The following is a 23616-nucleotide window of genomic DNA, read 5'->3' as shown; positions in this document are numbered from 1 at the left end:
TGGGTACTTGATTGATTTAATAATATGAATTACATTAATGGACTTCGTTGATGATCGTTCCTCAAACTTGATTAACTGGTCCCGAATACGGAGACTAATGATGTTAGTAAGGTTTATTAACATTGGCATGATCATCCTTGAAAATAAGAGATATTGAACTTGATTAACTATTCGGGTGAGAATAGTTAATGACATCGACTAGTAACGTCGATATCAACAATCCCATAAAACTTGATTAGCTATTTCTGAAATATAAGCTAATGATGTCAAGAATCTTGACATCGGCATTTCTGGAAATATTCCAAGGTATTATAGAAAGAAAAATTTGATTGGCTATTTCGGGTTGGAAATAGTCAATGACATCAATCAGTGGCATTGATGTTGGCATTTAAAACAAACTTGATTAGTCGGTCTTGATATTGGCGACGACACTAATGAAAATTCATTAGTGTCGGCATTCCCTTCCAAGTTTTAGGGGAGAGGTGTTATAACGGTATTCACGATAAGGAATGATTAAAAGTGTTAATGAAATGGGGATTGACATCTTGAAATGATTATTCATTCAGCCTTAAAAAGGCGGATATTGATTGGAAATTGTGGAATAAAATAGGCAGAGGAACTAGTTACCCGGTAATGGGCTGGTGACATTAGTTTTTCTAATGACTGGACTTGTGTGGTGTTAATATTATCAGGATAACTACTTTGTCAGATTATAAATAGAATGTTGAATGAAACCTAACTGTTAAACAGAAGTGGTAAATTGTGTTTATGTTGTGGATTATTGAAGAAATAAAAAAAATTAAATTGATGAAGATCTAATCCTTGTGAAGGATGTAGGCAAAGATCGTATCGCTTGGAACGTAAGAATAGAAGTTTATTGACCATGGTAGGTGTTGTACAATTGAGGTATATATTATTTTGAATTATTTGATGAATTGTAATTGATACAATTTGAGAATCGTGTATTGTGCACATGGAGGATGTCAAAAAAATTATGACTCGCAACGTAAATATATTGTATTAAGGTTTTGTGTTGTTGTTGACATGATAAGAATTTGATAGTAACTATAATAGTGTAATAAAATGCTAATAACAGTGATGAAACGACGTATGACAATGACTACCAATTGAGGTATAAGATCATAGAGGGCTTGGTTCAAACATTGAAGACGCACATAAATAATTTGTTATAATATTTAGAATTTAAAGAAAATGAATTACCAGGGTTAAAATTTTCATACGCTAGATATGCGGTATTCAACAACAAGTAAGTTGGTTACTATTTAGAATGATATGAGAAAGTAAATGAAGAATTGTATAATTAGTCATCCATATGAGTGATGGATAATGAAATTTGGCCTTAATTCTAGTGGCCAAATGAGATTAGATTGATGAATTAAATAGATTGATTAATTGATGTATGTATGATATTCATATTATTTGAAGATGGATTTGATATGAATATTGTGAAAATGATGGTAGGTTCCATGACAAAGGGAGATTTTACTGAAAATCTAAAGAAACATTGGAATGTATTAAAATAGACACAAGAAATGTATAAGTTGAATATACTTATAAACAAAAATTGAGCCAAAAACATAATGAGTTTGATGATTTATATGAAAGAGTCATAATGGGTATAATAGATTTTAGGATTAGCATTGATATAAAGATAGAGAGAGAAATCATATGGTAGATGTTATAACGAATTAAATGCACTTGTGAGATGAAACAAGACACAAAATGAAAATGTTGAACGATTCCAGGAATGATGAATAGAGACGTAATAATAGAAAGTTAAATAAGAATTTCAAATAACTATGATTGCATATCGTTGAATATATATTTAATTACATGTGCATGTATTGTGTGATTTTCCTTCCATGCTATAATTTATTCTTACTATATTTATTCTATACATTATGATATTGAATGTCCTTCACATTCACACTAGGAGTAGTGTTTTAGATCTTTTAGTCTCATTTTGTATGATTAGAGAAGAAAATGAACATTAATATATTGTCTTTAAAGAACTAAATGACTTAATATGTAATAGTACTTCTTTTACAGTAAGGGGGCGTTTGTTTGCTCGAAAAGTGGTTTCCTGAAAATCACTTTCCAAACTTTCATGTGTTTGTTTACTATTAGAAAAGTTGGTCAATGAAAAACACTTTCCAGTCAAAGAAAAATTTTGCTTGATTTCCAAAATAGTGTTTTCCTTTTTATTTTGGATTGAAAACACTTTCTAGAGGTTGTGAAAAATTTAGAAATATCATATTATTTGCTGATTATATCAAATTTGGTCCTCAAACTTTTAAATTGATATATATTTTGTTTGAATCTTTTTTTTTTAATTTCATCCCTTAAAATTTAATTTAATTTTATTTTTATATTAACTTTGGTTCTTATTTTTATGATTGTTATTTGCTTTTCTCTTATCATTTTTTTAATTGAAATATTTTTTCTATCAAATTTGATCCTCATTCTTTTGATTGTTACTTATTTTATTTGAAATAATTTATGAAATTGTAATTATTATTATTTTAATTTCATCATCTTTTAATTTTTTTTATTTGTTAGATTTGATCTCTATTATTTTGATTATTATTTATTTTATTTAAGATAATTTATGAAATTAAATGTTTTTCAATTTCATTATCATTCAACTTTTTAATTTGTAAGATTTGTTCCTTATTATTTTAATAAACTTGAAAAAAAAAAAAACATTAATAAGCTATTTTCCAGCTCATTTTCTATAACATAATCAAACACTATAAAGTGTTTTCCAACTTATTTTTCATGATTCTACCAAACATCGGAAAATAATTCACTTTTCAGAAATTCACTTTACAAGAAAATCACTTTAAAAAAAAAACTACTTTCCAGCGAACAAATGAGGCCTAATTGTAGGACATAAATTGTATTATTTTGTATGTGTAATCTTAATGTTTGTTTACTTCCATTTATTATGAATTATGTGTGTTAATGGGAAAGAAATGAATATGTGAAACGTTATGCATGTACCATGAATGATGTGTTGTTGAGATTCAACATGATTATGACATAATTGAGAAATGAGTATAAGGTGTGTACAAGATGATTGTCGATAACTTGGGATTTCTCGGTATAGGGAAAACTCTACCAAAAATTCGGTAAAATGTTTGGCAAGTCCTAGATAAGTTCGGCAAAAAAAAAATTATTTTTCTTAAGTTAAGGCTCAAAGTTCATTTACGAATGTATTAGATTACAGGGTGTTACAAACATGGTGGATTTGTGTGTTGGTGACCCAAGTAGCAACAACAACTCCTCCCAATGGATCTCTTTCCTTAAATCAGACTTGTGACTTTTGAAAGTTAAATTCTTACCAGGTTATATGGATTTCTTGAGTTGATTTTTATGAAACCTACAAATCAAATATTGCTTTAATCATTGTTAAATCTATGAAAACTCACCTCCTTTACATCTTTTCTCTCATTTATTGATCTAGTTCATAAAAAGGAGATGAATTGAAAAAACATAATCTTAGGTGCAAAAAAGTTCAAAAAAAAAGAGTAAGAAGAAATGTGGTTGAGGAGAGGACACGAAGACAAATAAAAAAAAGAGTAAAATAAATTTTGTCTTCTCACAAAAAGAAAGATGAGAAATTAAACTTGAATTACTGTATGAATCCATAATAAAAATAGACATGGTTCACAATATTTTTACTATCTCTTTTAGTTTTTTTACTGGAACTTTGACCCGCGGTGCGAGTCAGATTTTTTTAAAATATAAACAATTATTTAAATATCACTAATAAGTTTTTAATAAAAAGAATTAAATTATATGAAGGTTGATTCGATGTGATCCGGTTGACTTTACAGGTCTAAAAAACAACCTGGACAACTCGTAAAAACATAATTTAACTCAAGATTTTTTTCAAAATGATATCTTGTTTTACATTAAGATAACAACATATTGGATTGGCTTGGGTCAACTCGGGTTAACATGTCAAATCCGTGATCCAGGTTATGAGACTATGATAACCTTATAGAAAACAAATCAAAATAAATTATAAAGCCTAATTTTCAATCAACTCAATGTTGAATGATGAAATTGAAAGAAAAAAACAATTAAGGAAAGATAAAAAAAAGCAACCCGGGTTAACCTGTGAAACTCGCGACTCGGGTTATAAGATCGAGATAGCCTCATAGAAAGAAAATCAGAACAAATTATAAAGTTTAATTCTCAATCAGTCCAATGTTGAATGATAAAACTAAAAAAAGAAATCAATTAAAAAAATAACATAAAAAATAACACAAGTCATTCCACCAAACCCATGATCCGAGTCATAAGACCGAGTAACCTCATAGAAAGAAAGAAAGAAAAAACTATTTGATTTAACCCGAATTAACTTGTTAAATCCACGATATTGATCATGGGACTGAGATAACCTCATAAAGAGTAAATAAAAATAAATTATGAAACTTAATTCTTTATTGATCATGTCGGCCCCAATGTTGAACAATGAAATTTATAAAAAATTGAATAAAAAAATGATACAAAAAATGAGCAAAGTCAATATAGATTAACTTGTTAAGCACTATTCTCAAGTCATAAGATTAAGATAACCTTATAAAAAATCAAAACAAAATAAATCATGAAGCCTAATTCTCAATAAAACACGATATTAAATGATGAAATTAGGGGGGAAAATCAATTACAAAAATCGAGTCAACTGGATTAATCTGTCAAACCTGCAACTCTGATCATAAGACGAGGGCAGCTTAATAAAAAATAAATCTAATGTTGAAGAATATAAGACTGAGATAACCTTTTAGAAAGAAAAAAAAATGACTTGATTTAACCAAAATACCAAAACCTGTAACCTTGATCATGAGACCAATATATCCTTATAGAAAACAAATCCAAACAGATTATGAAGTTCAATCCCCAACCAATCCAATATTGAATGATAAAATTGGGAAAAATCTCAAATACAAAAACACAAAAAACAACTCAAGTCAACTCGGGTTAACCTGTTAAACACTATTCTTGGGTCATGAGACCGAATTAACCTAATATAAAGCAAATAAAACAAATCATGAAGTCTAATTTTTAGTTAACTCAATATTAAAGGATGAAATTGAAAAAGAAATTAAGAAAAAAACCCTAACCAACCAGGTTAACCTGTCAAACTCATGTTCCATATCACGAAAGTTAGATAACATAATAAAAAAACAAATATAATATCAAATGATAAAATTAAAAAAAAACATGAATTAAAAAATCATAAAAAAGGTAAATACGTTTTTTAGAGCCCACCAAAACATGATGGAAAATATTATTCATTACTAGAGTAATTTTCTCTTCATATGTTTTAGTGTATTACTTTTTCTTTTTAGTGTATTGTTAATAATAATAACAAAAAAATTAAATTTATTTGTAGATTGCTATATATGTCTTTTGAGATGTTCATAAAACTAGGAATAAGGTAGATTACTGGATAAAAACTTAGGATGTGTTTGAGATTATGATAATAGTTGTGATTTAAAGTATTTTTAGTTTAGAAATGTATCAAAATAATATTTTTTTTATTTTTAAAAAAAATATTTTTGATATTAGCACATCAAAATAATTTAAAAACATATAAAAAATAATTTTTAATAAAAAAATTAAAATTTAAAATAACGAGATTTGCATAATCTTTTGTAAACAATATCTTAATATATTGTAATTTGAGTAATGCTTGCTAGTGTTTCCGGTAAAACTATCCTTTTTTTCCGTAAAAAAAAAAAGAATTCTTAAAATATATAAGCAACAATATTTACAAACTTTATCCAATTTTTTTTTAAAAAAAAAACAGAGAAAAAAACTTTATTCGAAAATCGACCTTTTATTTTAGAACAAAGAAAGGGCAAAAAGGTAAGAACGTGCTTCAAATGAAAAAACAGTGTGCGCCTCCTTCCCTTCACAAAAACCCTAAATAAGTCGAGGGAGCTCAAGATGATAGTCACAAGTGAGAGAGAGAGATGGAAGAGGGAGACGACTACAAGTTTCTGTAAATAAAGGAGGCCGTTTCTGCTGTTAACTAGCAAAAGGAAATCTAATCGGCGTCGTTCTCGAGTTCGGGTACGGTATTTTTTTTTTAAACTCTCCTGTTTCAGCTTTTATTTTTTATCGATTTAAAAAAATACTGATTTTTGAGTGGCGATGATGATAAAAAAGGCCGGACTTACGGCTGCTACCAGAAAACTAATTAATTTTTCGTGGTCGGTAGTAGATTGATGAACTTCTCATATAAAGGTGTCTGTTCTGAGCCACTCTCTTATATATGCATACGCGTGTGTATTTAATTTTTACAAATTTTTATATTTTTAGGAATTTTTTGCACGTTATTTTTGCACAGTGAAAATAGTTGATGAATCGTATCCGAAACCTGGAATTCGGCTGAATATTTTCTTGGAAAGTGTGGGAAATCTGCCTAGTGTTAGGTCATCTGGAGATATAATTAAGCTTTCTCGTGCCGTGGTATACATATGACCTTATGTAGTATAATAATACTCCAACGTTGTTTTGTTCATCTGTATGAGAATTACATATGGTATCTTTTATCGCAAGTTGTTTTTCTCTCTCGAGAACATTTGATTAAATTGGCATGCGGGGAAGGAGATGAGGATTTTTACTTGTTTCTTTGTAATTCTCTTGTTTCACGGTGATTTGTGATATTATCAACCTTCAATGATTCAACAACTGGCTTAAGATGCTTATCTATGACATTTGAGATGTGGGTTCTTTGTGATTTCTTCTTTCGAGGCTGACATTGTTTATTAAACCATCCTCTCTAATAGCTAAGTGAACCTGCAAAGATCTGACTTTGGGATTTCAAGTGCTGTGATAAATTATATGTTTGGTTTGGTGAAGAATATTTCCTGGAATTTGTTTCTAGGGAATCGAAACTGTGCTCCTTTTAGTTTTTGATAGATACCCCATGTTGGAGTAGAGCGAAGGCCTATCATTTGACTTCAATTTAAATGAAAAACTTGTCTCTTTTTTTTAGTTGTTCTAGACATTGGTTGTCTTTAGGTTAAACATGGTGTTGTTCATGCTTGTAGCACCTCTAAGGAACCTAATGATGTTTAACTTCAAGTATGCTGCTGCAATCTAGGAGATTTTTTATGCAGATTAAAACTCACAATGATGGTGTCTGTTCTCTTTTCAATAAAAAGTTCTCTTCTTTTCTTTATATGATGGAAAAAATGGTGATGACTTCGTAACTTATCAATGTTCTTCTATATTTCGCCCAAGGGACCACAACTTGAAGTTTATAGCAGGCCTGAGAAAGTTTATACCAGGCTTCTGGATTAAGCAGTTCAACAGCTAAACAGCTACTGGTTTATGTGCTGGCATTGTTTAATGCATTGTGCATGTATTCTCATCAATGTAGATTAGGATTCCCAAATTTAGGATTCTAACACTGTACTGAGCTCTATGTATATGTAAATAGCTAGGTATATTTACCATCATTACGTAACTTGACAAGGGTTTGTAGTGCTGGGTGGAGCTACTGCGACTCTGAGCCAGTAAAGTGTTTTGTTTTTTGGCATAAACAACTCACCAAAATTAGCACCTACCTTCATCCTCATGAAAATGTTGCATTTTTTATCACTTATTTTTCTTCTGCCGTCGATGTTTGATTGATGTGTGTTTATATTGCTCGCTGCTATCCGCTTCAATGACTTCGCTTGTGACAACTTCAAAGATTTCTGTTGAGATGCTGGTGAAAACTTTCACTGTTATAAATAAAGAAATGAAGTGTTTTTTTTAAAAATAATAATGATTAGAATGGGTATAATTGACGAGTTGAAATTATGTTATAGTAACCAGGTTAAAATTTATTTATTTATTATTTAAAATTAATATTTTAATATTTTTAAATCGTTTGGATACGTAAGTCGATGTCATGGATGATAATAATGTAAAAATAGATTTATTTGATAAATATTCTGACTTAACGAATTGTAGATTATATTCTTGCAAACATAAAAGAAAGAAGCAGTATCAAACACTAATATTAACATTGGGGAAGAATAAGATAGCTTCTTATCACTTGTTAATGGAATTAGTAGATCTATAGTTTAATTACTTTAAGATAGCTTATAGCTTATAGATAATTATTGAGTTTCTATAAAGATCAAGTACCAAATGAACAAATGTTGGATTCTGAAACTTTGGGGTCATTTAATGACTAGGAACTAAAAAATCAAATGAATGGATGCATGTTTAGTTTTGTAAAGGATCAGTGTTTCTTTATTTCACAAGTATTTAGTATATTATTTGATGGGCCGAAGCCCAAGTTCAAAGTTAAAAAAATAATAAATAAAAAGAAAAATAAAGTTGAGTTAAAGACCAACCAACAATAGTAATAATAGTAAAAGGAGAAAAATGGTTAGTGACCAAATCAAGGTATGAAAGAGAAAAAAATGAAAAAAAAAGAAAGAAATACTAGGCCACTGAAACATTGCAATAGCTTTGATAAGACTGCATACCATACAATATAAAAATTTTAACGAGATAAATTTAACAATATCAAGAAAGGTTGTCATTGAAACTAGAACAGAGTCATACACATTGCCGCAAGGTGATAGACCTTTTCCACATACTAAGGTGTGTAATGCATGCGTCAACTATCTTTCCCTTCCCTTTCTCTACTCCAGTCCTTAGTTCTTTAATAAATTTTCAATTTAGTCCTTATATTTGCTTGACCAAATAACTTACAAGAGAGAATGGAAAAGGAAAAGAAAAAAAATTATCCTACACATTCTCTAACAACCCAAATATTTGGTACACACCTGCTTTGTTAAAGCAGTATCGCTCGACCACCTATTAGTATTACGTGATACATGCCTGATTCTTCATTACAAAAAATATGGAAGTTATAGGTGCTTGGCCTTGTCAGTACGACATTGCCATGCAACTATTTGGTGTTATGAGGTGCACTCCTAGTTTTACGTTGCTTGAATAATTAATGAGGATGCCTACAAGTCTCACCAACAACGCAATAAGACACAACAACCAATGACTTTGTTTACAGGTTACCTACCCAATAAGGGTAATTATTCTCCATGATTACTCCCAAGTGATATGCCTGTAACTTTACGCTCCACGAGGTAATTCCATGTGACTGAGGTGTATAAATACCTTAGATCATTAAGTAATCATGGACAACTAAACATAAACAATGATAATCACAACATCCACTCTTCTACACAACTTGTTCTCATCCTCTTTGTTGTGCATTATTTTCCTCTTGTGAATTACTAATTTAAATATCGGAGAGTCCCTTATCTTAATATGAGACTTTTTGTTTAGGTGTTCAGTGGCCAACCTAGTTTAACTTAATATAAATTCTTACAAAGCTCATTGCATTAGTTGTGGAAAGGCTCAATTCAATTTGATTTTTATTTTATTTTATTAGTGGTGTCATTTATGAGAATTTAAACAAAAACTAGTTCATTCTCGTTTTACACATCAAAAGTTCTTTCCATGGATAAAAACTTAGAACACCAAGCCATGTGAGAGTAATTATAATCCCCACCATATGTACAACAACTCCTTCATGTCTCTAATAAATCTTCTTTGAAATGAGTTTGCTTACTAAAGTTGTTCTAGCCACTTAATAACAATTTTGAATGCTACCACTACCTCAATAGATAACACAACAACTAGCTCAACTACATTCACTATTAAATGCACATAAACAACTCTAATTTCTTAAAGAAACATGATAGAATGACATGCAAGAAAGTAGGCATGAGAACACTAATACTCTAACCCTCTAAAAAAGTCATTCTCACCATGAAAAACGTTCTCAAACTGAATATTTTGAATCTCACTAACATAGACCTTATAAAAAAAAAACCATGATGTTAGATAAGATTCATACTGAACAAGCTTCTAAGAATGAATATCATCACCACCAAGTAGAACACATAAATAAAGAGAGCATATATAAAATGTATGAATTATCTTGGAACTTGTAGAAAAAACATTGATGATATAGGTAATCCTTTTGATAACACTTCCTAGATTTGCTCAGGCATGGTACCATAACATAGATCTTAGCTTTATCCTTGACTTGGGCGATCTCTACGCCAAACTCATCTATTGCTTCAACACAAGCATACTAACTAAAAAAATATAAATAATATATTTGTCATAATACAATAAGAAGATGAGAGCATTAGAATATATCTTCAAATGTGGAATGAGAAAATGCTTAGTGTAAAAGGTCTACTCTGACCTATTACCACTAAAGTCTTGGTTAGTAAGTCCTACAACTATTTTATATGAAATGTGTATATTTTTTCTGACCAAACTCTTCTTAAAGTGAAATAGGTAATGAAAAACTATATTCGAGTGGAAAAGGAAAGTGTGACAAGACAAGGACACTCTCGTTCTAACAATAAACCCTTAAACTCCGCAAACCCTAAAATAAATTAAAAGATAAATAAATAATAACTCAACTAATTAAAACAGGACTAAAGTCGAATTTTCTAATTTGCTGACAAAATCAAAGCTCAACTTCAAACAAATATCTCTCCCTCGTCTTGATGAATTATAAGGTCTACCATATATCATTAGAAATATATGGATGTCTACTTTCCAATACAACTAGAATCGCATCAAAATTTATTTTGTATCTCCATCTATAGCCAAAATAATAGCTAAATGTCAAAACTGGCAGATTTGAATCTTCTTATTCCAATCTTTCTGTAATGTATGGAAGCTCTCATACAAGCCTTTCTTGGACATGAATCAAATTAATCAAGACTTGTTCTTTATTATTTGATATCCTCTCAAATTCCACCCTAGCCCATGTATCTTAAAGAAATCCATTAATTGCCTTCTTGAATCTCTTTGCTCTAAGTCTTATAACTGAACACAATGAAACCTCTAATGAGTCTCTTTGTGTTGAAGTTATGATCACATCAACTCTTAACCAACTTTTCTTTTCTTTTTTCTACTTTAATCTATTATTCTTCAATAACTTTCCAATTTGATTCTAAATTTTCTTGATTAAATAACTTGCAAAAGGGGAGGGAAATTAGAGAAAAAAATAATGTTTTATAAGTGATCTAACTACACAAATACCTAATACACACTCGTTTTATCAATACGACATCTTACAACCACCCATTAGTGCTACACAAAACACACCTAATTCTCTTTTACAAAAGTTATGGAAGGTATAGGAGTACTTCTTGTCAATACAGCGCCACCACAAATCTCTTGATGTTACACAATGCACACCTAGTTCTTTATTACATGAATTATCAGTATATACGCCTACAAGTCTCATAAATTGCATAACAACACGCAACAACTAATAACTTATTTTACAAATTGCCTATGTGATAAATGTAATTATTTTATATGATTACTCTGGCATGGTATGCTTGCAACTTCATACTTTACGAGGTAATTTCATATGATCAGTGTGTATTATGTCAGGTCACTACAAACAACTGAACACAACATATGACATTTATAATATTCACTATTTTATACACCTCATTTTTGTTCTTGTCCTCTTTGTTGTACATTAATTTCTTTCTATAATTTGATAATTTAAATATTAGAAGGTCATCTATCTTAATATGAGACTTGTTTCGTTAGAGTTTGAAGATCACTCCAATCCAACTTAATGAAAACTTTTACAAAACCGATCACACTGGTTATGGAAAGACCCAATTTAATTTGAGGTTTTTCCTCAACTACATCAAATCTCAAGGTTTACGATCTGTAAAATAGGTTTTCCAATTTGAAATTAGAATCTAGTTTTAACAACCATGATTAATTCAACTAGCAATAATGTCAAGCCATAAAAATCCAGATGTCCACTTATTTTCCTTCATCACAAGTAGGTAAGATACGTGGCTCATGTTACATCGTTGGTCGGGTCGAGATTTTTGTCATATAAAAAGGATGTGCATGTGTTGCTAGTGTGTTTGAAAAACAGTAAGAAAAATCACAACTCGAGTCATAAACCCGAATGGGTCAAATATGCTAGTTTCATTTAATTATATGATAAAAAAAAATTACAAAACTCGATTCCTAGACAACCAAATGCTAAAGGACATAATTGAATTAAAAAAAAAAGGACAAGAAAAAGTAAATAGGTCTTGACATGTCATAAGGCTAGGATAACTCCAAAAAATAAATAAAACAAAATATCAAAGGATGAAACAAAAAAATATTCAATCTTAAAAAAATGACCCAAAAATAGATTCTGGTCAACCCGGGCTAATCTATCAAACATACGATCTAAGTCATAAGACTATGATAACCCTATTGAAAGGAAAGCAATGAAAATCATGAAGTCTAATTTTAAAGAAATTCAATGTTAAAGGATGAAATTGAAAAGGAACATAAGTATAAAAAAAGATCTAAAAAAAGGATGATGTCAACCCGGATTAATCTTTCAAACTCGTGACCTAGGTCATGAGGTCATGATCACTTCATAAAAAATAATCATGAAACTCAATTCTTAACCAATCCAATGATGAAGGATGAAATTAAAAAAAACTTGATTTTAAAAAAGGACCCAATGCAAAAATAAAAATAAAAAAAATGAGGATCAAATTTGAAATAAGAATATAATGACAGGACACCTCTCAATTTTAGCTAGATTAATGTGAATCCTAAAGAGAAGAGAGAGAAAAAAGGATGAGAATGAAAAGTGTCGCTAAAACATCACCACTGCTCCCCACCAACATGTGATGCCTTGCTTGGAATCCCTCGCCACGTCGTTCTTAACGCCACCAAGGAAGCCAATGTTCGATCGCTGAAGAAAAATGCACGTGCCACTTGCACATGATGACTTCCTCCACATTGGAACGTGTGATGCAAACGCTAGCCAAGATGCCTTACTTGTTGACTTTATCTCACCATATTCATTTTAGTTTTAATTTTGATCCTTTAAGGATTAATTAATTTATATCAACATAATTTTATTTTATTTTTTCAAATCAAGAACTAATCAAGCGCCCAAAGTTTATCTTGATATTGTGAAATCTTAATATCTAGGAAACCAAAACAAATTGCAAAGTCAAGTCTCAAATAAAAACAATGCGAAATGATCAAATTAAAAAAATAAATGGAGTAACCCAAAAAAAAGACATGACCTCTTCCCTTTCTCATGCAAATTAATCCTTAATGTTAGCTAAAAAAAAAAAGGGAGGGGGGGGGGGATGAACATTTTTTAAGCTTCAATTTTAGTACTCAAAGCTCTAATTCTTTTAAATCAATAAAATTAAATTGTATTTTGTCAAACAAAACATTAACTTAGCAATGAAACATTTTCTCAATGTTGTGAGATCCTAATACAAGGGCATAAAAAATAAATTACCAAGACTAATCCAAAATCAACACAATGTTAAATGACCAAATAAAAAAATTAATGGACTAAAATTGAAAAACAAAAACTAAGGGGCAAAAAAAAAAAGCAACCATTGTGTGATTCTAAAATGATTCATCCCGGAAGCTATAATGAATTATTGTATTTTTTTTCTTATAATGTGCACTCAAATTCTTTTTGTGATATCCTAAAAATGAAAAGAAGAGGAGGAAAACCATATTCTTTTTTTATATAAAAAAAATCTCCATCTTTTTTTTCTTTCTTTCTATTGAATCTTTTTTGCCTTTTTTTTTAATAGAACTTTTATCCTTTAATATTTCATTGGTTTTCTTAATTTATTTCAATTTGTTTTTTTATTTTTTTATAAGATTATCATAATCTCAAACAAATAACTCAGTATTTGACCGACGCTCCATTTTGTCACCGCTTATTTGTAGAATCATATTATTAAGTAAAAAATAATTAAAAAAACAAAGTTGTTAAATCTAATGGAGTCCATGATTTGGATTACAAGTTTAATGAGTTAAGTTACGAAACTAAAGTAAATCCAATATATAATTGTCTTAATATTAAAATAAAAACATCATCTTGAAATTTTTAAAAGTCAAACCATATTTTTCACCGGTCGTTTAAATTGCTTTTGAACCCATCAAATCAACTAAATCAAATTAACACAATTTCTACTTAGATTAATTTTAATTCCAACTAGAAAATAAAAATTTAAAGTTTAACTCGTTTAGTATAGTACTAAAATGATACCTAATCTCATCCTAGACATTTCTTTTCACGTTCAAGAAATTTTTAATCCAACCCAGAGCGGGGCGCAAGCACGGAAACTAGTATAGTACTAAAATGATACCTCATCTCATCATCTTGGTTTCAAAGAAAGATATAGCAGCAGCAATTCTCTCTTTAATTTACCTGTTTTTGATTGATATCGGACAATCGGTCAAGAATTGTCCACGAATAGATAAAACTGTCAGAGGTGCTTAAAGCCATGGAGACAAGCTGCTCAGCTCTTGGTGGATAAATTCGTTTGTATTATAACCTTAAGATGGTTCTATAAACATCAGGATACGCAAACTGATAAAAAAAGTTTATGGGAGGATGCAAAAAAGTAAAGGAAACTTGTACGCACAGTCAAAGGAAGCTAACTGATGCAATAACAAAGGAAAATAATCACAACGCATCCAGAGATTGGTGAAAATTGTCAGATAGATATTCATTTTGCAGTCAAGAGAGGAAGACACAGTGATCAACTTCGGCTATTCGTTGCACAAAATTACCCCTAAATCATTGCTCATCACAAGCAGAATTCTTGAATGAAAGAACGAACCTGCTGTATAAACGAATGTGACAAGTAGCACAATATATCTGTCCGCCACCCCGAAACAGGCATCAGATGATCCTATGTTAAATACATGGTCTTTTCACATGGGAGAAAAAAGCATGTCTTATGGCTGCCTTTTCCTTCTCTGTAATGTACAATGTACCAGAAACAGTGCAGCTGTTTTGAAAGAGATCTAAACATCTGTACATGCCATTGCAATGTGAATTTTGTCTCTCCCAGATGACTGCACAATTGCAACATGAACTTTACCTTTCCACAGATGAGCACTAACAAAGCCTTGTGTTTTTGAAGATCATGGTGAGCTGCCAACTAATTAGGTGCAGGAGGAGCATGCTCGATAGGTTGGTCTGGTATGCCAACCTCACCAGCAGCAACACCAGCATTCCTGCGTTGCCTTTCACGAAAATAGAGAACCGTAAGAAGACAGACAAATAGAGTAAGTATTGTTGCATTCCCTTCTTCCAGGATAACATTCTCCACCCATGCTTCGATTTTTGGATAGAATTCAGGCAATGAATCAATCACGTGTACCTAAAACAGAGACAAAGAACCACTGGATCTGTTAGTGGAAGTATTATAAAACAATTCTGAAACACAACCCTAAATACCAAACTAATTATGCTTGACTACAGGTATCATCTTTCCCCCATGCCCTCCTACAGAAAGCATTATCTGCAAGTTTCACATTCATTGGATATGAGCTGTGAAACATTCAATGTCTTCCCTAAATTTTTTGCCTGATTTTCATTTTAGCCCTCCAAAAAGTATATTTTAGCTTTAGAATCCTCACAGTGACCTAACTCCCCCCTCCCCAACCACAGAGAGGGGGGGGGGGGGGGGGCATAGATTCACAGAATCAACTGCACTATAAAGGAAGTCACATGAATCCCATTATACATCAAAAGGAACTTGCACCCTAAAACAGATTAAGAAATTGAGGGTCCAAAAAAGTTCCAATTTTAGCATATTTAAAAATTAAAGGTCCCCAAAATTCCAATTGTAGCACATTTATTGGTGGAAAAACAAGGAGGAATAATATTTTGTATCATTTCCTATACTACTTGCAAGAAAGAAACTAAACAAGAGAGAAACAATCTTGCACCAAAGTTTAGATAGAACGGAAATTAAAAGATTTCAGTTTCTTATTCTCCTCATTATATTTTTTTGGTAAACTCACTAAAGATTTATTCTGTTGTCCAGGACACAATAAAAAAAAATTATTTTCTCCCTCATCTAATTGCTCAGCAAACCAAGAGCAAAAAAATTTTCCCATTATAAACTGACTGCATTGGTGGGGTGAACTTTGCATGAGATAAAAGACAATTTCTAGCAAGAAGGATCACCAACAGAAGGCAAAAGTTTTCACCAGATGTTGTAGGAATTTGAGAAACTAAGAGGAAGAAAACAAAAGAACATCTATCCTTGTGATAATATGATTATTGCATCAACATTCTAATTTTCTGCTACAGAAAACCCCCAGAGACCCAAGGGACTGTAAGCTTCTGATCAGCAACAAAAAAAACATGCTATTTGAAGCAGTAAACTACATGATTTGAATAATTGAAATAAAATGCATATCGAGTCCTAAATATTCATTCAACTTTTCAGAGAAGTTTTAGCAAGTTAGGACTGAGACTTTCCAGTGGTTATAAACTCGAAACATCAAAACAAGCACTGGGTGACACAATTAACAGGGAAATAGTGGAATATGACCGGCTCATGTATACAAAGGAATTCTGATCAATTGATTTTTTTATCCAATTTATAGAGTTGAATTCTGATAAATTGATAGAAGCTGATGTCTAATTTGCACCATCATCTAATTTTCACATCTATGCTTATAGAAGACAGCATGAAAAGCAGATAAATAAACTAACCATGACACTGTCTGCGTAGTTCTTTCTTATCCACAAGCTTGTGAGGGCCAGTGTGACAGGTAACTTTGCTGCAGAATCGATCTCTAGAGCTTGGTCATAGTATCGCTTGGCAAGATGAAGGTCAAATGGAAGTCCTTTACCATGCTCATGCATGTAACCAAGATTGAACATAGCTTGTGCATTAGATTGAGATTTGGCATGCATGTAAGCCTCTGCTGCTCGTTCATAATCCCTCACAGTGCCCTAAAAAAAGGAGAAAAGAGTTTGGGAAATTTATAGGATGAAAAAACAATTCAGAAACTGAACAAAAAAGCACCAAAAGGCATCAAAATTGTGAAAGACATCACATACCCGACCATAGTAATATGCATCACCAATCAGCAAAGCAGCATGTTCATTACCCTGCTCTGAAGCTTCCCACCACAAAGAATGAGCCCGCTGGTGTCTTTCTGAATCTGTACAAAATCCAGATTCTCCCACGCACATGCTATGCTCTGCATATTTGTCAAGAATCCATGCAGCATTACTTTGTGCAATCTCATAGCCCAGCTCAGCCATCCTTGAATACAACAAGGATGCTTTGCCTACATTGCCTTTTAGGTATGATTCCAATGCCCATCTAGACAAGGAGTTCCATGGGCCTCGTTCTGCTACTAGTTTGTATAATCCAGTAGCCTGAACAAAGTAAAGCTCTCTAGTAAACGAATGGGATACAGATGTTGATACATTTTAAAACTGTTTGCAAACATACACCAATCACTAGAAGTGCAGGGTCAAAAGGTGCGCGCGCGCACATATATGTTTCTCAAAGATCCAAAAATATCTAATCTCAAAATCTCACTTTAATTGTAGGGTGGTGGTGGGATAGCATTCATACTCTAGGCATGATTGTCATTATTAGCCTCTAATTAAAAGAAGCAAGAAACATAAAATAATTTAAAGAACAGAAAACAATGAGCTACTGTTACAATTGTATTTGGGATCTTGCCAAGTTACATTAGTTAGAAGATTTAGAGTTCAAACCAAACTCATTCACTTGATAGAAATCCAAATTACTAGGTTCCTGTAGATCCCAAACAAAATACCTTGGCAATAGAGATTACACATTTGATTAAAACTTATTAGACATTCAAAATCTTCAGAACATGGGTCCGATACAGATTTATGGATCATCTGTCAGGAATCAAATCAATAACCTGATCTATTAACAAATTACCACCCGGGACTCTCAATAGCTTGGAAAAGAGATATTCTTTTGAATCTATTTAGTATTATGTCACTAGATTTTCCTAATATAAGTGCTCTGATGAACCTGGAAATTATCAACAAAGACAATGTCCAGGAGATGCAAGGATTCTGAAAGCAGTGAGAAAATAAGTGAACAACCACTAAGGCAATTTGATTGATCCTTCACTAATCTGACAAAGCGGGAAATAACTGAATAATAAGATATGGAGTTATGGGAGCAAGAGGAAAAGGAGAAAGCACATAAAAAGTTTGAGATGCATATTGTCATAAAGAGCCTGGGTAAGAGCATTGAAAGGTAAAGAAACCAAATTTACCATAGGAAGATTCTTTTTAAGCCCCACACCCTTATGAAACATCTTTGCCAGCTGGTAAAATGCCTTTGGTTGACCTGCATTAGCAGCTACTATAAAATATTGGCATGCTAGCTTTACATCTCTCTTTACCCCAATCCCTTTAAGATGTATTACTCCAAGGTTATAGTGCCCACCAGCATCTTCATTGTCAGCAGCCCTCTCAAAGTATTCTTTTGCCTGTAAGAAAAAAAAAGGATTAGCTTTGACGCATATTCTAAAACTATGCAATAAAACATGACAACATGCAGGCAAATACAAAGAAGATAAATTTTGAGAGATTTGAGATGTGCATACATTGCATTGATACAGAATGTTCAAAGGCCATCACTTAATCATGGTCAGATCCTGTATTTTTTCCTAAAGTCACGACTCCCAAAACTCAAACTTGCACCCTTGTGGTTGCAAAGTTGAGACTTTTACCATTGCATGTAACAATAGACATTATAGGTACAAAAATTCTCATGTATGAAACAGCTAAAACCACAACAGGAACCTAACCTGAAACTCTTGATGTAATTGGATAACCAGTACAGAGCATCCAATCAACTAAATCTTAACACTAGTATTTAGATAGCAAAGGAAGCCAAGCTACACAAATAACACACTGAGGATTTAAAACAAATTTATGCAATATAATCAGGGATAAATTCACAGCTTGTTAGAAACTACAAACCAGGCCTCCCTAGCAATCTCAATCTGATGAGGCAATGATCATATCGAAACAAATTTATGCACTATAATCAGGGATAAATTCACAGCTTGATTAGAAACTACATACTAGGCCTCCCTAGCAATCTCAATCTGATGAGGCAATTATCATATCAAAGAGAAAACAGCACATGCCATGTAAGTAGACCAAAACAGGTAAGCAAGCAATCCAGTCTTTAATTCACAAAACAATAACAAGAAACGCCAAATTCAGCCAATATGATGACAACGAAGACAAAATTAACTTACTTTAGTGTAGTTCTTCTTTTCCACTCCATAGCCCTTGACATACAAATACCCCATGCCATTATAAGCCGAATAAAGCTGCTGTTTTGCTGCAAGTGTAAGCCATTCAAGCGCTTTAGTATAATTCCTCTCAACTCCAGCTCCCCGCGCATATATTTCACCAAGAAGTTCCATTGATCTAGGTTCCCCTTTCTCCACAGCCTTTGAGAACCATGCCAATGCTTTAGCATGATCACGCCTCAATCCTCTTAATCCAAAGTAGTAAAAATACCCAATTTTATACATAGCACCTGCATTCCCTTTTTGAGCTTGATATTCCAAAATCTGGAACACGTCATCATCCTCCCCTCGTGATTTCCTCAAGGCCTCCTTATTCTCCTCAGCCCCATTATGTATCCTAACTGGTTCAATCACGGGAGAATACTTTGAAATCAAAAAACTATTTACTGCTACTTCTGCTAATTCCGCATATAATTTAACTGCCTTTTCATACATCTGAAAACCAAAAAATAACATGAAAACATTATCAAAACAACAATTAAACAGTACATCAAATAAAAAAATATTAAAACAACTCACGTGCTGCCGGTAATAAGTGTAGGCAATAGCCAGTTTAGACTGCAAATTGCCTCCCTTGGCCGCGAAATTATGATACAAAAAAGCCTTAGCTTTATTCCTCTCTTTAATTTGCCCTAACCCATACAAAAACCCTAAAACCGATTGGGCATGCGAATTCCCCTTCACACTCGCCAATTCCTCAATTTCCGCCACTGATTCCTCAATAACTCCAACCTCGCCGTCACTCACCGCCGACAACATCTTCTCCACGGCGGAGTAATACTGCTCCATCTCCGTATCGAGTTTCGATTCGGAGGTGGAGGAATTGACGGCGTCGGGTTCAAAGATCGGGCGCCAGGAGCCAGGTTCGAGTTCGTGTTCGGGTTTGGAGTCGGAGTCGCCGAACTCGTCCCACTCGGGCAGTGACTCAGCGGGGTCAGCATCGGTGGTGGTGGCGGAGGAAGGGATGTCTTTAAGGTCGTCTTGTGAGAGGATGAGAACGAATGGGCCGGCGAGGAGAGATGGGGGGAGGAGAGAGAAAATTAGGAGAGAGAGAGTGAGATTGTATTTCTGCATTTCGATTTGGATGCCGAGAGAAACGAAGGGGTGTTTTTTTTTTTTCAAGTTGAAGTATGTATAGGTTTCCTTGGCAGTTGCCACGTCATCTGGTGTTGAATAGCCAACGATTTCGTGCCATGTTAGCATTTCCTCCAAAGGGCAACAGAGTTTTTTTTTTATCTATTGAAATTTAACTTGATTTCTGAAGATATTATTTTTATTATTGTAATTATCATAATCATGGAGTATTTGATTGAGTTATGAAAAGATAAAACAAATTTTGTATCCACATAATTAACTAATTTACCTAATATTTTTCAATCATTTACTAATTTACATAATAAATAATATTTTATTATATGTATTTTATTTTTTTAAGATAATTACATTACATAGAAAATAAAATAAATAAAGAGGGAAATCAATGTCTCTTTTATTGGTGCTTGAAAATTTGTTCGGTGCTAAATATTTTTTTTTTAAAAAAAACTATTCTCTTTTATGTTGAAATAGTTTTAAGCCTTTTGGGGGCAAAAAAATTGAAGTTGAAATGGTATTTTCAAGTAAAAAAAAAATTGAAAATCATATTTTTAGCGTTTTAAAAATTGATAACACAAATAAAAGTAGTATAGAAAAAATAACAAGGACAATAACACATAATACATAATTATACCGAATAAAAACTTCATGAAAAACTTAATTAAAAATTTTATTACTAATTTTTTTTCCAAGTAGTCTACTTATCTAAGAAAAGGTTATAACCCCTTAAATAAACTTAAAAACTTATATAACTAATAAAGTAACCTAAAAATATAAGAAATGTAATAAATTTTTAAACAAACTAGGAAAAAAAAGTCCTATATAAATTTGAAAAAATAATAAAAGAATTTTAAACTAAATAGAAAAAATAATTTTAGGTCAACTAGGAAAATATAGCAAATTTTGAATAGTAACTTCTGAGAATTATCAAAAGACCTTTATCATATCTAATTGCTGTGAAATTTTAACTCTGTACGAAACAAGTCCTCTAAAATCTCCTTTAAAATTTATAGTCTAATCCAATGGTTGGATCAAAATTTATGCTCAATAACATAAAATTACATATTAAAAAAAAAATCTTATGCATCAATCTCTTCAGATTGGAAAGAACTCTTCCTTGAGTTCAAGTTGCTTTTATTTTGATCTTGTGGATATCTAGTCAAAACTCTTCGATCCTTTTTTTTTTTCTCTTCAAGTATATAATAATTTTAGACATCAACTCTAGTCCCTTTATCTTAACATTTATACAAGAAATAACAATCAAAAAATTATTTCTCTTTCAATGACTTTTAGAGTAATAAATTGCAAATCTCAAACCTACTTCATGAATTTGTGTTATATTCATATAAACCTCGAATATATCTATTTTTGTGATAACATTAAACTTGTAATCAAAAGGATCAACATGATTTAAATCAATAAAAAAAATTTATTGAGCATCTTCCATGTTTTTTTTGTACTCAACTTTTAACTCATCAACAAGAACACCATCAATAATATCATCACTATTATTATTACTGTAATTATTTTTATATAATCATCAATGGTATGATCATCAAAATAAAAATCATAAGTTGATAGGGAATATCAATCCACATCTATATCAAAACAAACAAGATCACTAAAATCTCCACAATACGTATCCCGATCAAGAAACTGCATCCTCTACTCATGCATTTGAAATAGGTTCTCAAAACTGGTCATGGATTCATGATCACTCATCTCACGATCCTCCAATATTCTCTTCTTCATCTCTGCTAATCGACATGATATTTCTTCTAATTGCCTTACATGTTTGTTATCTCTAGTTAACGAGTTAATTTTGTAATTTATCTTTTTATGTCTTCTATCACCAGCACCTAAATATTTCTCTCCCGGGGAGGGGGGGAATCTCTTCACCCTCTATAAACTAAACACTTTATGCCCTATGACTTATTCAAACCATGGTTATTTAATAGCACATAACAAACAAAATAACCTGGAATGTCTCACGATCCTCCAATATTCTTTTCTTTATCTCTGCTAATCGATGAGATATTTCTTCTAATTGTCTCACATGTTTATTATCTCTAGTTGACGAGTTAATTTTGTAATTTATCTTTGCATGTCTTCTATCAGCAGCTCCTGAATATTTCTCTCCTGAGGGGGAATATCTCCATCCTCTATAAACTAAATACTTTATGCTCTATGACTTATTCAAACCATGGTTATTTAATAGCACACAATAAACAAAATAACCTGGAAATGCATCACGCAACAAGCAATAACTCGGGATCATTTGGTTTTAATATCAATTGATACAAACGTAGGCAATAAAGAAAAGACATTAAGCATAAGAACATATAATTATGCTGAATAGGGATCACACAAAAACCCTAATTCGAAACTTTATTACTAGATATTTTCTCTTCAAGTAGTCTATCTCTCTAGAAAGTTAACAATCCTTTAAATAAACTTTAAAACTTACAAAAACCAATAATGAAACCCATAAATAAAGAAAAAGTAATAAATTCTTAAAAAATCTAGGGAAAAAAAGTCCTAAATAAATTTGAGAAAATAATAAAAGAGTTTTAAATCAAATACAAAAAAGATTCTTAAAGCAATTAGGAAAATATAGCAAATATCCAATAGTAACTTCTGTGAATTATCAAAAGACCTTTATAATATATGATTGCAATGGAATCTTAACCATAAATCAAACAGGGCCTTTAGAACTGCTTAGAAAAATTACAGTTTGATCCAATGATTGGATCGAATATTGTGCTCAATAACATAAAATTATGTATTAGAGAAAAATCTTCGGCATCAACTAGGTTTGACTTTCCAGCTATTGGAGTTGGTTTAAAAGTGAACTAGAAGACAATGTGTTGTCTTTATAGGCAGGCGATGCATCATCTATGTCATAACACAATTCTGGGTTATTCCTAAAAAACTTATATTTTTCTTGAAAAATAAAAATAAAAATAAAATAAAGGCTGGTAACGTAGAGACAGCAAGACGGGAAATCAAGATGCAATTTTGAAAGAAATTTGAGATCTAATTGTACCCCATTATGCTGAAAATAGAGAAATAATGCAAATTCAAGGTCAAATTAAATTATTATTGAATGAATTTGCATAAAATTTAAGTTAAAGGACATAATTAAATTTTTAATAGGCCAATTTGATTTAATCATGGGTCAAATTGAATTTTAATTATGTTTAAGAATTAATTTTGGTCCAATTGAAGGATTTAGTTAAGTGCAAGGACTTCATTATTCTTGAAATGGGTCAAATTAATTTTATT

At 31.6% G+C, this 23616-nt stretch overlaps 1 protein-coding gene, 1 long non-coding RNA gene and 1 other non-coding gene across 3 annotated transcripts; 2 read left to right on the top strand and 1 right to left on the bottom strand.

The window, feature by feature from the left end:
* The first annotated feature begins 5853 nt into the window (after positions 1-5853).
* Positions 5854-7691, top strand: LOC112324291 (uncharacterized). Its single transcript, XR_008057409.1, has 2 exons — positions 5854-6108; positions 7161-7691. It is a non-coding gene; the product is annotated as an uncharacterized LOC112324291 (long non-coding RNA).
* Positions 6185-6300, top strand: LOC112324403 (small nucleolar RNA snoR113). The gene has a single exon (XR_002978260.1). It is a non-coding gene; the product is annotated as a small nucleolar RNA snoR113 (small nucleolar RNA).
* Positions 7692-14593: 6902 nt separating the features above from the next.
* Positions 14594-20356, bottom strand: LOC7474823 (ERAD-associated E3 ubiquitin-protein ligase component HRD3A). Its single transcript, XM_002322073.4, has 6 exons — positions 19759-20356; positions 19183-19674; positions 18187-18402; positions 16976-17299; positions 16625-16867; positions 14594-15278 (listed from the first exon to the last, which is right to left on the bottom strand). Exons 1-6 carry the CDS (start codon positions 20311-20313, stop codon positions 15057-15059), a joined length of 2052 nt encoding a protein of 683 aa, XP_002322109.2. The 5' UTR covers positions 20314-20356; the 3' UTR covers positions 14594-15056.
* Positions 20357-23616: the final 3260 nt, after the last annotated feature.

The sequence above is a fragment of the Populus trichocarpa genome, chromosome 15 (genome assembly GCF_000002775.5).
Source record: "Populus trichocarpa isolate Nisqually-1 chromosome 15, P.trichocarpa_v4.1, whole genome shotgun sequence".
NCBI lineage: Eukaryota > Viridiplantae > Streptophyta > Magnoliopsida > Malpighiales > Salicaceae > Populus > Populus trichocarpa.
Note: the sequence above shows the minus strand (reverse complement) of the source record. Positions and strands in the feature narration are given on the sequence as shown.

What these genes read in the sequence shown, in the direction of transcription:
- LOC7474823 (XM_002322073.4), bottom strand. Translation starts at nt 20,313, where the DNA reads ATGCAGAAATACAATCTCACTCTCTCTCTCCTAATTTTCTCTCTCCTC. An exon ending in TTAAAAAGAATCTTCCTATG is followed by an intron (nt 17,300 to 18,186) that starts GTAAATTTGGTT and finishes TACTTTGTTCAG; the next exon opens with GCTACTGGATTATACAAACT. An exon ending in ACTACGCAGACAGTGTCATG is followed by an intron (nt 15,279 to 16,624) that starts GTTAGTTTATTT and finishes TCTCTGTTTTAG; the next exon opens with GTACACGTGATTGATTCATT.